The sequence below is a fragment of the Pelobates fuscus genome, chromosome 5, assembly GCF_036172605.1.
Source record: "Pelobates fuscus isolate aPelFus1 chromosome 5, aPelFus1.pri, whole genome shotgun sequence".
NCBI lineage: Eukaryota > Metazoa > Chordata > Amphibia > Anura > Pelobatidae > Pelobates > Pelobates fuscus.
Window position 1 is genome coordinate 57,250,026 of NC_086321.1, and position 13,770 is coordinate 57,263,795.

The 13,770-nt window shown below is 40.4% G+C and overlaps 1 protein-coding gene across 2 annotated transcripts in view; it reads left to right on the forward strand.

The window, feature by feature from the left end:
• Nucleotides 1-13,770, forward strand: part of ST8SIA5 (ST8 alpha-N-acetyl-neuraminide alpha-2,8-sialyltransferase 5) — an 85,254-nt gene that overhangs the window by 57,852 nt on the left and 13,632 nt on the right. For both annotated transcript variants that reach the window (XM_063453881.1, XM_063453882.1), the window contains one exon: nt 2,113-2,205. In XM_063453881.1, coding sequence (XP_063309951.1) covers nt 2,113-2,205 — 93 coding nt within the window. The remainder of the gene's footprint in view (nt 1-2,112; nt 2,206-13,770) is intronic.

A 13,770-nucleotide genomic window follows, 5' to 3' on the forward strand; every position in this document is an offset into this window, starting at 1 on the left:
TAATTAATAAAAAATTACATTTAAATGTCCCACCCAGCCTCCCTACCTGGAGTGCTGGCATGGGTCTCTCATTGGTGGTCCAGTGAGGCTGCTGCGCGGCGTGCGGCTGAAGTTGATTAGGAGGCGGCGAGGGAGCTCTCTGATCTCTCTGACCGGCTCCCTCGCAGGCTGTTTTCTGATGCCGCGGGAGCCGGAATATGACGTCATATTCCGGCTCCCGCGGCATCAGCAAAAGGCGCGCGAGGGAGCCGGTCAGAGAGATCAGAGAGCTCCCTCGCCGCCTCCTAATCAACTTCAGCCGCACGCCGCGCAGCAGCTCCGGGGATCCAGGAGGTGACCTGGCAGGAGGGAGCACTTCCCTCCTGCCGGTCACTGGAATTTTGCGCCCCCAGAGCCGGTGCGCCCTAAGGCGGCCGCCTGTGCCGCCTTATGGATGCGCCGGCCCTGGCTGAACTGCAACTCCCATGATTCCCTGGGTATCTGTTTCATTGAAAGAATCATGGGAGTTATAGTTCAGCAACATCTGTGAGGTGCAGGATGGACAGGCCGGTCTTAGGTGATATAAGAGACTTGTTTCCTCTAAAAGCATCCTATGGTCTACTATTGTAATATCATTATTCTAAGATCTACTAATGTAGCAGCTGTCCTCGAGTTAATATTTCTGGATAAGCTGTGCAAATTATTTAATATTTTTGGATTAACTCTTAAAATGATTTATTATTTTTAAAAAATATTGTATTATTTTTAATATTTAGACTTCTTTTCATAGGTTAATATTTTGTATGTGATACATTTTTGATATTTTAATTTTAAAAGTTAATCCAAAAATATTACATTATTTGAAAAGCTTGTGCACAAATATTAAATCAAGACCATAAAACCTTGTTGTGCAAAGACCCTTAAAAGATCTATTGAGTACAAATTACCTCCTGACTCTTCGTCTCTGTATCCACCAAAAACAACATTCAACAAGTGTCATCCATCTGTCCTCTCTAATACAACTTAGGTTACCTAGGTTCAGTTTGTATAGAACTGGGAAACCCTAAGTGGGAAACAAGCCCAAATCATCAACATCATGCTTTACAGTTGGTATTGTGTTTGTGCTGATATGCTTTATTTGGTTTTCGCTAAATGTGGATCTGTGCAAAACATCTCCACTTTGGTCATCTGTCCAAAGGACATTGTTCCAAAAGTCTTGTGGTTTGTTCAAATGTAACTTTGCAAACCTAAGCCGTGCTGCCATGTACTTTTTAGAGATAAATTGTTTTCTCCTGGCAACCCTTCCTAACAAACCCTACTTGTTCAGTCTTTTTTAATTGTTCTGTCATGAACTTTAACATTTGACATGCTAAATGAGGCCTTTAGAGCCAGAGATGTAAGCCTTGTTTTTTTTTGCTATTTCTCTGAGCATTGCACGGTCTGACCTTGCTTGGACGTCCACTCCTGGGAAGATTGACAGCTGTCTTGAATGTTTTCCACTTTTGAATAGTCTTTCTAACTGTAGAATGATGGACTTTAAATTGTTTGGAAATGGCATTATGACCCTTCCCAGTTTGATGGGCAGCAACAATTGCTTCTCTAAAATCATTGCTGATGTCTTTTCTCCTTGGTATTGTGTTAACACACATGCCCCAGACCAACAAACTGCTAAAGCTTTGGCTTTTATAGAGATGGTCACATTTTATTATTATGAGTGTTATTGTGAGTGTTGTTATAATCTATCACACTGTGCAAAAAGCTATTCAATACATTGAATTATGTCTTTTTTTAGGCATTATTTATTTAATGAACAGGAACACCATCACAAAAATGATGATTAGGACAATGTTCTCTTAGCGCCTGCAAGTTTTATATTTTGGTAACATTTTGGATGTTAAACAAAGGAATCCAAAACTATCGTCACAAATGTGACGAGTATATCAAAGTTTGCCAGAGCGAGTATATATTCATGTTTTTCTTTTTTAATGTACCAAGGCACACCCTATCCCCTCTCACCTAATATAGCAAGAAGGTATTAGTGATGTAATGGACGTAAACGCAATAAACATTGTCTTTTTATTCATGATTAAATATTAATGTAAAATAACACTTTCCTTTTTTGGTTAATTTCAGGTATTTTGAATTTTATGAAGGTCCCTTGGATTTCAATTCCACAAAATGTTTGGAGTTGAGACAAGATATCATAGATGTGAAAGTTCTCTCTATGTAAGTACATCAAAATAACCTGGATGGATGTGGATTAAATTAATACTATTATGGCACTGTTTAAAATAATATTTGTTAATTCTCCAAGTGAAAAGAAGTTAAGCCCCCCCTTAAATGATTACACAAATTAAATAGAACAGAGTACATTTTGCATGGTTTGGTCACCATGTCAGTCTGCATTTTCTATCTAAAAATCACAGCCTCTACACACTTCTTGTAGCCTTTATATGTTTGATTTAGCAACTTTTCCATTAAACTTCAATTAGTTCAGAATTATTATTCAAGTTGCCTCTCATGCACTATATGTTTGCAATCAACTCAACGATTTTCACTAATGTACAAATTTGGAAACAGAAAATTCCATGCCAAAACCGTAAATGCTTGTTTCTTTAAGCAGGTAATGTTTGATTTGAGGTGTATTTTGGTTGTTTGGTTAATGTTTGATTTGAGGTGTGATTTGGTTGTTTGGTTAATGTTTGATTTGAGGTGTATTTCGGTTGTTTGGTTAATGTTTGATTTGAGGTTTGTTTTGGTTGTTTGGTTAATGTTGATTTGAGGTTGTAACGGATCGCCTGGCACCCCGACTGAGTACCTCCGTTAAAAGATGCTCCTAGCGTTTCCTGAGGCCTCCAAGCACTCTGGCAGACACCACAATCACCGAATCAGAGAAGCATATGAATCCTCTCAAGCCTCTGAATGCTGTAGACAGTTGAATAGGAACCATACGAATAGGTTTGCACTCCTAGCAGTCAAACTGGAACAGCATGCAATAAATCCTCCCCCAATAATGAGACGACACTTCACTTTGAGGGTTAAACAGGAACTCCGGACTGGCTCATCCAGCCTGGCTTTTATTTCCATCTCACACATACAGGCTACACCCAGGGGGAGGCATAAAATAACCAATCCGAGATATGGTACAACCCACACATCCCCTCCCCTTAGCCTGAGAGATAATCCACTTATTATACAGTTTAAAACATAACTTTTACACAATACCTGTAACTTCAAAACCATACATCACATTCACATAAAAATACATATCCACAATCAATCCATTCAGGGGAACAACATATTAAAAATGGCATGAATCAGACCAGGGGTCCAAAAGTTAGTAATAGTATCTTTTAAAACCCCTGTCAGCATGACTTTCCAGCTCAGACCGGTTACCTCCCACGATGCCTCACAATCCCTCCCCTCTGGCCTGGAGATAATTGGGGAAGGAATCTAATTATCTCCAAGGACTGAGGCAAAACTCCATTACCCACATGGCAGACAAAAAGACAGTAAAAGACATAAAATTACATACTGATACATTTAACACATAAAACACACATTTCTACATATCCCCAGTTTAACTGAACACATAAATACCTACATAATATTTAAGACAGTATTACTGTGATATGTTACAACGTCTTAATGGGACATTATTCCCAAACGTCCCAATATGTCCACGGATGATTCTAAAAGGGCCAGCAGCAGCAATATAAACTAAAACATGCCCAAATATAGTTCAAAAGGGTCAGTACATTATGGTAGCAGTCCATAAGCCCCAAATTCAGTCCCTTAAAGGGCAATACCTCCCAGGGACCATAATCACTGGGCAGGAGGCTAGCAACCAGGCTTCTCCAGTTCTCAGTGGCGAGGTTGGTTCCGCCACAGAGGTGTATTTTGCTTGTTTGGTTAATGTTTGATTTGAGGTGTGATTTGGTTTTTTAGTTAATGTTTGATTTGAGGTGTATTTGGGTTGTTTGGTTAATGTTTGATTTGAGGTGTATTTGGGTTGTTTGGTTAATGTTTGATTTGAGGTGTATTTGGGTTGTTTGGTTAATGTTTGATTTGAGGTGTATTTGGGTTGTTTGGTTAATGTTTGATTTGAGGTGTATTTGGGTTGTTTGGTTAATGTTTGATTTGAGGTGTGATTTGGTTTTTTAGTTAATGTTTGATTTGAGGTGTATTTTGGTTGTTTGGTTAATGTTTGATTTGAGGTGTATTTGGTTGTTTGGTTAATGTTTGATTTGAGGTGTATTTTGCTTGTTTGGTTAATGTTTGATTTGAGGTGTGATTTGGTTTTTTAGTTAATGTTTGATTTGAGGTGTATTTGGGTTGTTTGGTTAATGTTTGATTTGAGGTGTATTTGGGTTGTTTGGTTAATGTTTGATTTGAGGTGTATTTGGGTTGTTTGGTTAATGTTTGATTTGAGGTGTATTTGGGTTGTTTGGTTAATGTTTGATTTGAGGTGTATTTGGGTTGTTTGGTTAATGTTTGATTTGAGGTGTGATTTGGTTTTTTAGTTAATGTTTGATTTGAGGTGTATTTTGGTTGTTTGGTTAATGTTTGATTTGAGGTGTATTTGGTTGTTTGGTTAATGTTTGATTTGAGGTGTATTTGGTTGTTTGGTTAATGTTTGATTTGAGGTGTATTTTGGTTGTTTGGTTAATGTTTGATTTGAGGTGTGATTTGGTTTTTTAGTTAATGTTTGATTTGAGGTGTATTTTGGTTGTTTGGTTAATGTTTGATTTGAGGTGTATTTGGTTGTTTGGTTAATGTTTGATTTGAGGTGTATTTGGTTGTTTGGTTAATGTTTGATTTGAGGTTGTATTTTGGTTGTTTGGTTAATGTTTGATTTGAGGTTGTATTTGGTTGTTTGGTTAATGTTTGATTTGAGGTGTATTTGGGTTGTTTGGTTAATGTTTGATTTGAGGTGTGATTTGGTTTTTTAGTTAATGTTTGATTTGAGGTGTATTTTGGTTGTTTGGTTAATGTTTGATTTGAGGTGTATTTTGGTTGTTTGGTTAATGTTTGATTTGAGGTGTATTTGGTTGTTTGGTTAATGTTTGATTTGAGGTGTTTTTCGGTTGTTTGGTTAATGTTTGATTTGAGGTGTATTTCGGTTGTTTGGTTAATGTTTGATTTGAGGTGTATTTGGGTTGTTTGGTTAATGTTTGATTTGAGGTTGTATTTTGGTTGTTTGGTTAATGTTTGATTTGAGGTGTGTTTTGGTTGTTTGGTTAATGTTTGATTTGAGGTGTATTTCGGTTGTTTGGTTAATGTTTGATTTGAGGTGTGTTTTGGTTGTTTGGTTAATGTTTGATTTGAGGTGTATTTTGGTTGTTTGGTTAATGTTTGATTTGAGGTGTATTTTGGTTGTTTGGTTAATGTTTGATTTGAGGTGTTTTTCGGTTGTTTGGTTAATGTTTGATTTGAGGTGTATTTCGGTTGTTTGGTTAATGTTTGATTTGAGGTGTGTTTTGGTTGTTTGGTTAATGTTTGATTTGAGGTTGTATTTGGGTTGTTTGGTTAATGTTTGATTTGAGGTGTATTTGGGTTGTTTGGTTAATGTTTGATTTGAGGTGTATTTGGGTTGTTTGGTTAATGTTTGATTTGAGGTGTATTTGGGTTGTTTGGTTAATGTTTGATTTGAGGTGTATTTGGGTTGTTTGGTTAATGTTTGATTTGAGGTGTATTTGGTTGTTTGGTTAATGTTTGATTTGAGGTGAGATTTGGTTGTTGGATAATGTTTAATTTTGGTTGTGTTTTGGTTGTTTAGTTAATGTTTATTTTGATAGTTAGGTTAGCCTTATGCCTATCCCATGCATGCTTAAACTCTTTCACTGTGTTAACCTCTACCACTTCAGCTGGAAGGCTATTCCATGCATCCACTACCCTCTCAGTAATGTAATACTTCCTGATATTATTTTTAAACCTTTGCCCCTCTAATTTAAGACTATGTCCTCTTGTTGTGGTAGTTTTTCTTCTTTTAAATATAGTCTCCTCCTTTACTGTGTTGATCCCCTTTATGTATTTAAATGTTTCTATCATATCCCCCCTGTCTCGTCTTTCCTCCAAGCTATACATGTTAAGATCCTTTAACCTTTCCTGGTAAGTTTTATCCTGCAATCCATGAACCAGTTTAGTAGCCCTTTTCTGAACTCTCTCTAAAGTATCAATATCCTTCTGGAGATAAGGTCTCCAGTACTGCGTACAATACTCCAAGTGAGGTCTCACCAGTGTTCTGTACAATGGCATGAGCATTTCCCTCTTTCTACTGCTTATACCTCTCCCTATACAACCAAGCATTCTGCTAGCATTTCCTGGTGCTCTATTACACTGTCTGCCTACCTGTAAGTCATCTGAAATAATTGCCCCTAAATCCCTTTACTCAGATGTTGAGGTTAGGGCTCTATCAAATATTCTGTACCCTGCCCTTGGGTTTTTACGTCCAAGATGCATTATCTTGCACTTATGCACATTAAATGTCAGCTGCCTCAATTCTGACGATTTTTCTAGTTTACCTAAATCATTTTACATTTGGCTTATCCTTCCTGGAATATCAACCCTGTTACATATCTTAGTATCATCAGCAAAAATACATACCTTACCATCAAGACCTCTCGCAATATCACTAATAAAAATATTAGAGAGAATGGGTCCAAGTACAGATCCCTGAGGTATCCCACCGATGACAAGACCATGCTTCGACTATACTCCATTGACTACAACCCTCTGTTGCCTGTCACCCAGCCACTGTCTAACCCATTCAACAATATTGGAATCTGAACTTAAAGATTGCAGTTTGAACTTAACTTGGAATCTGAACTTAAAGATTGTTGATAAGCCTTCTATGTGCAACAGTGTCAAAAGCCTTACTGAAATCTAGGTAAGGAATGTCTACTGCACCACCCTGTTCAGTTCTTTTAGTTTCCCAATTTAAAAAAATCAATAAGTTTAGTTTGGCATGATCTCCCTGAAGTAAACCCATGTTGTCTCTGATCTTGAAATCCATGTGATTTTAGATGTTCAACAATCCTATCCTTTAACATGGTTTCCATTACTTTCCCCACTACTGAAGTAAGGCTTACTGGCCTATAGTCTCCTGACTCCTCCCTACCTTTCTTGTGAATAGCACAACATTCGCTAACTTCCAATCTTCTGGGACTTCTCCTGTTAACAATGATTGGTTAAATAAATCTGTTATTGGTTTTGCTAGTACACCACTAAGCTCTTTTAATAACTTTGGGTGTATTCCATCAGGCCCCATTGACTTATTTGTCTTTACTTTTGACAATTGAAATAGAACGTCTTCCTCTGTACCGCATGACTAATTTGTCCTTTTTCCTAACTGAGGTCCATTTTCTTCATTTTCATCTGTAAATACTGAACACAAATATTAATTGAGGCAGTCAACTAGACCTTTGTCCTCTTCTACATACCTTCCTTCTTTTGTTTTTAATCTAATGCATTCTTGTTTTACTTTCATTTTCTCATTTATCTATCTAAAAAAATGTTTTGTCCCCTTTTATTACTGACTGTGCTATTTTGTCTTCTGTTTGTGATTTGGAAGCTCTTATAAATTGCTCTTTCTGTTTAATCTTAAAGATCAGTCTATCTTCCTCACTCTGGACTTTTTTTATCATTACTAAATGCTAACTTTTTGTTTTTAACTATTTTGGCCACTTCTGTTGCCTTCAGCACTGCAACTTTTAAAAAAATCCCATTTCTCTCGGACTCCATTTAAACTGATCCAGTCTGATAATGAGTACTTTACACATATTCTAATTTTAGAAAAGTCTGTTTTTCTAAAGTCTAAAACTTTTTTTTTGTGTGGTGTGACTCAGTCGTCGCTTATAGGAGTCCATCGTAGACTGTTAGCACAACACCACGATAGTTTCAAAGTGCCAGAGGATTTCTCAAAATTTGGAATTGTCACCACTAGACTATAATCAAGGCTTAGTGCATCTTGGCAATTGAGGTTCTCTGACCTATAAAAGATATCATGAGAAGATCAACTTAAAAAGTGCCAACATGTTTACAAATGCCACAATTACCGTATTTTTCGCTCCATAAGACGCACTTTTTTCCCCCTCAAAAGTGAGGGGAAATGTCTGTGCGTCTTATGGAGCAAATATGAAGCTTTACTTACCTGTCTTGTAGCGTGGGCCGGCTTAACAGAGCGCACCGCGGTACAGGAACTTCAATTTCAGGTTCCGGTTTCCGGTGGGACTGAAAGGAAGTGCGCACTCAGTGTGCACACTTCCTTTCAGTCCAGCCGGAAACCGGAACCTGAAATTGAAGTTCCAGTACCGCGGTGCGCTCTGTTAAGCCGGCCAGTGTTCCTTACCACCCACTCCCCTCTCCTGTCCCATAGTGATTTTTAACCCCCCCTTCCTCTGTCCCATAGTGATTTTTAACCCCTCCTCCCCTGTCCCATAGTGATTTTTAACCCCTCCTCCCCTGTCCCATAGTGTTCTTTAACCCCCATCCCCTTGTCCAAGTGTTCTTTAACCCCATCCTCCCCTTGTCCAATAGTGTTCTCATCCCATAGTGTTCCCCCCTCTCCTCCCCTCCACCCATAGTGTTCCCCCCTCTCCTCCCCTCCTCCCATAGTGTTCTCCCCTCATCCCATAGTGTTCCTCCCCCTCCCCTCCTCCCATAGTGTTCTCCCCCTCATCCCATAGTGTTCCTCCCCCTCCCCTCCTCCCATAGTGTTCTCCCCCTCATCCCATAGTGTCCCCCCCCCCCTCCCCTCCTCCCATAGTGTTCTCCCCCTCAGTGTGTGGTGCGTCTTATGGAGCGAAAAATACGGTAATAGTTTAGATATTAATTTTTTTATCTATTAAGTAAAAAATAACTGTAATTACAATTTGCAGAATTATGTTGAGGTTATATTTGCTCCCTTGTGGTGGTTGGGCTAACTCCTTTTTTAGTTCGAAAACCAGCAACAAGAGTCACAGGTGCCCAGATTTTTGTATAAAATTATATGGCAAACTGAATGATCATGAGAATTATGAGATATCCATTCAAGGCCTCTTTATTTCACGTAGCAGAGTATTCAAACCCCAAGTACCCCTAATTCTAACTTTTCCTTACCACAAACCTTTGGAACATTGGAAATGGCTTTAACATTGATGGACCTGAAATTACAGTGACTTCTTATAAATACAAACATCTTCACAGTATCCCTCAGATAATGGCATAACATCATAACATCCACTGTGTCTCGCTGAACATATTGTGTTCCATTTCAAGTACCAGGATTTAACTCCACATCCTTAGAGCGTAATTAATGGCAAATGAGTTGGTAAATGGTTTTCTGTTGATTATAGTGAGTGCTGCATATTGCATTAGCAGAAATGGCTGATATCTTGTTCTTGTTCCCACTGTGCATCCAAGCACGTCTCAACCAGAAAACAACCAGAAAAGTTTGGGCACTTTTTTAAACAGTAAAAAGCCTCTGATGTGCCTGGTAATATTAGCTCTACATAACCCACACGTAGTATATATTTATGTTCCTTAAACTGTTGGTTTTGTTGCCATTTGTAGAACATTTAAAATTAGTTCTCAGCCTTATTTCTGATTTTTGTCAAAATATTTTTGATGGTATAATTTTTTGTTTTCCAATTCTTTATTTTTGAAGTGCACAGATAGACAAACAGTCGTGTCACGCCCCAACAGCGTATTACAGGCGATCCAGTACATAGAGCTTTAAAGTTGTAGGCAGGATAAAACAAGCACATTTTATAATAGATATATATGAACAGGCAGATTTTTAGGGCATCGTAGCTGCACAGCGCATTCTAGCGATACACTTGCTAGAGAGTTTCCAGTACACATAGCGGTAAAGAAAATGGCATATCAATGGCGTTACATTGTGGCCTAGATGGACTGTGGGAGTCGCTATGTGAGGTGTCATGCCCATTTTAAGTAGTTGGTGAAAGAGATAAATGGCTTACGTTGCCTCAATAGAGGAGAACCGTTATTAGACGGCTCCTATGGGGCCCGTTAAAGCCTGTACAGGTAGACTCCATACAGACATTTGAGCTAAAACAAAAATGGGTAAAAGTTTTATGACACGTGTAAGGGTCAGGTAAGGTGGTCCACTATCACAAACCGCTACATGGGTTGGGGTCGGTGATGGAACTTATTAGGCAGTCTACCTGGGGCAGATGGGAAGTCTACCTTGCATGCGTTGCATAATCGTGGCAAGTGATTTAGTTCAGGGAGTTAGAGGCTCTGTAACCCCAGAGCATGGGGTGGGGTTGTACCAAGGGACCAGCTTGGAGCACCTTGTAAATTAGTGACCGGCAAGTGCCTCTGTGAACTGTTTGATAGCGTTTAAGTCAATAAATTAACAGTAAAAAGAAACTATAAAGCATCAACAAACATATGCATATGACTCTGGTAAGTCAAACAGAGTATGGGTTAGGCCAAGTTAAAGTGAGTATTACTCCACTCCAAGGGAGATCAGCCTGGAGCTGAGGAGCCTGATGGGGGTGAAGACTGCCACATTCGCCACATCCCATTGGTGAGGGGGCCTGACCGGGTTGTTATTGGCTGTATTAGCCGTTAGCCCCAGGGAGTGCTTGAAGGTATCTGTTTCCGATAGGGATGTCAGCCTGAATCTCCGGCCTTCCTTTTTGGCTATGAGAGCCCTGGGGTATCCCCATTTGTAGAAGATGGATGCTGCTCGCAGTTGGGATGTCACTTCTCTCAGCGTTTCACGCCACTGCAAGGTCGGTCGACTGGAAGAAGGTTAGAGATTGCTCCTCAAATGGTGCTTGATCTCCAGTGGCTTTCAGGAATACCTCTTTGTCACTGCGTGACCTAAAGCACAGGATGTCATCTCTTGGTGTCTGGGTCTTGGGGTTTGGCCGGCCCGGCAAGCGAAACAGCCCTTCAAGTAGGAGTCCCTTTGCCTGTATAGATGTTAAGGCGGTGGAGAACAGCCTCCGAATAGATTGCAGCAGCTCAGCCCCGTTGATCATGTCTGGGATCCCCCGTACCTTCAAATTGCATATGTGGCGGAACCCACCTCGCCACTGGACATTGGAGGGGTCTGGCTGCCTGCCTCTTACCCGCTGACTATGGCCCCTGGAAAACTGGTACATTTAAAGATTTATATTTGGGCTTGTTATACTGTATATTGCTGCTACTGGCCCTTTTAACAGCATCTATGGACACTACTGTCCCTTTAAGACTGTGAAGCATACTCTAGTGTACTGCCTGCAATATTATATATGTATTTATGTGTTAAGTTTATCCTGGGTGATTTGTATTCAGCATTCATCTGATTGTTCGGTAGAATCACTCCATTCAGTATATTGAGTGAAACTACCGAACAACCAGACCACCCAGGAATGAGTGTGCCTCCAATTACCGTTTGCAACAATGTTGCAAATGGGTAATTGGCAATCAGTGCAGTGTGGTCTGTGTCCTCTGGGTGGCCGCCATTCGGGAGCCGAACACGTGGCGGCGGCCATCTTAAACTACCGAACAGCGGTGTTTTGCCGTCGAGTGTCTGGAACTGAAAACGGACACTCGACTAGGCAAGCACCGCTGAGACCTCCAGACTTCCAGGATTTTGTGGGGAAACTACCGAACGGCCCGCCGTTCGGTAGAAAGAAACTCACGAACTAGGGGATTCATGCGAATTCCCCTTAGTCTCTATAACCCAGGCAATTCGTCTGTTTCATTCACTTTTCTGTGACCGACCGCAGGGCCAAAATACATGGAACTGTTTTCGGATACTTTACCCATGCGGTCGGTCAAAACTTTGCCTGCTCATAACTCCCAAACCCCTGGTCCGATCTGGGTGATTTTTGAGTATGTTGCTCACCCAGATCAGGGCTATCAGGGGATACCTGTTTTAGGGGTGTATCATATGTATTTGGGGTACATCCAGGAATTGGGGAAAAGTGTGTACTGTATAATTGGGTTAAGTGTTATCTAAGGGGAGGAGATGTGTGGGCTGAACCATGTATGTGATTGGGTATTTTATGCCTCCCCCTGGGTGTGGACTTTTTGTGTATTATTGTAATAAAAGCCAGGCTGGATGAGCCAGTCCAGAGTTCCTGTTTTACCCTCAAAGTGATGTGTCGTCTCATTATTGGGGGGAAGGATTTATTGTATGCTGTTCCAGTTGACTGCTAGGAGTACAAGCCTATTCGTATGGTTCCTATTCAATGGTCTACAGCATTCATATGCTTGGGAGAATTTAAAGGTTTCTCGGATTCGGTGATTGTGGTGTCTGCCAGAGTGCTTGGAGTCCTCAGGAAGCGCTAGGAGCATCCATTAACGGAGGTACTCAGTCGGGGTGCCAGGCGATCCGTTACAGCATAGTCGAGTGCTGTCCTCTAGCTGCCCAATTCTGGCATTAAGGTGCTTGCAGGTAGAGCTGAGGTTGTTTATTTGTGTTGTTGGATTCTGAGGTCTTGAATATCCTCTTCCGTGATCTTAATGCAGCCTGTCAGTGTGCCCAGGTCCTCCTGAAGCACTGCTTATTCAGAGGCAAAGAAGGCCTTTAGGTCTGAGACCATGATTGTGAGGTCTGACTTCGAGGCCAGTGGGGTTTCAGGTTATCACTGGACCTGTCCCCAGTATCTGCGGGGTGGGGATGGAGCTTTCAAGAGGTCAATATCCTCATCTGAGGCCGTAATCGAGCCCTTGAACGAATCTGGATGGAGGTCTGCCATCTTGGGCCTGCTCGGTTGAGTGAGTAGGGCTATATCCCTGGTCTGCCCTTCACTGGACCCCCAGATTTTCGGGAGTGTTTCCCCATGGCATGCTGGAGTTTTTGGCAGTCCGGTATATCTCAACCTGGTGCGTGGAGCAGCCAAAAACCGTGGTAATAGCTCAAAGTAGCGGAAGCTCATGCGGCATGCGGCCGCTTAGCTCGGTGGCCAGCTCCGCCGTTTTATGTTATCAGTTTTGGCAAACAGCTACTGATACTAGCCCTTGAAAGAAGTCCTACATACTATCTGGTTATTATTCTTATTTATTTATAAAGTGCTTACAGATTCTTCTTGTTATTGAATCATAAAATGTAGCTGGTTTCCTGACAAAATACACAGATTTTCATCCACAATAATTCTCGTAAAACCTCTGCCTGCTTTAGGATTTAGATGTCCACATTCTATCCTTCCAGACCAGGAGATACTTCATACTCATCGGTTCTAACACAGCATGGTCCTACATGTTTCAATTGAGTATTGCCATTCTAGTTTCCCATTGTGCACAATTGTTTCACTTACCCAAATAGTCTGCTCTCTATTCTGTGAATACAGTGTTTCCATCAGAGCTAACTTTGCTTTTGTATAATTCCAGAAATAATAATACTCAAATTTGATTCTTTTGGCTTTCTGTTTTAAATAATTTTTATTGTGCTAAGAATGACATACAAGCTCGAGATGCTACGACGGCAGTAACAAGCATAATATGAACATACATCGAAATATAGTGTCATAGCATATGAGTAAATTGCACATTTTTATGGGTATAATTAGCAGGCTGAGAGAGTACAATCTTAAAGAATAGTAAGGCAGAGCATAAAACATGGTATATGCTAGGTAGGAGTTAAGTAAAAATGAAAAACGTAGAAGATATTCATAGTATAACATGCTAGTAATAAAACAGGCGATAAAATGCCACTTGGTACTTGTCACTAAAGAGATTTAGGTTATTAGGAATATGGGAATCCCTGTATTATGTATAAAACCATATGGCAGGTGGTTGCCTACGCAGAGGTTTATCATTCAGAGCGGGTGCATGACAGTATAAGTCATG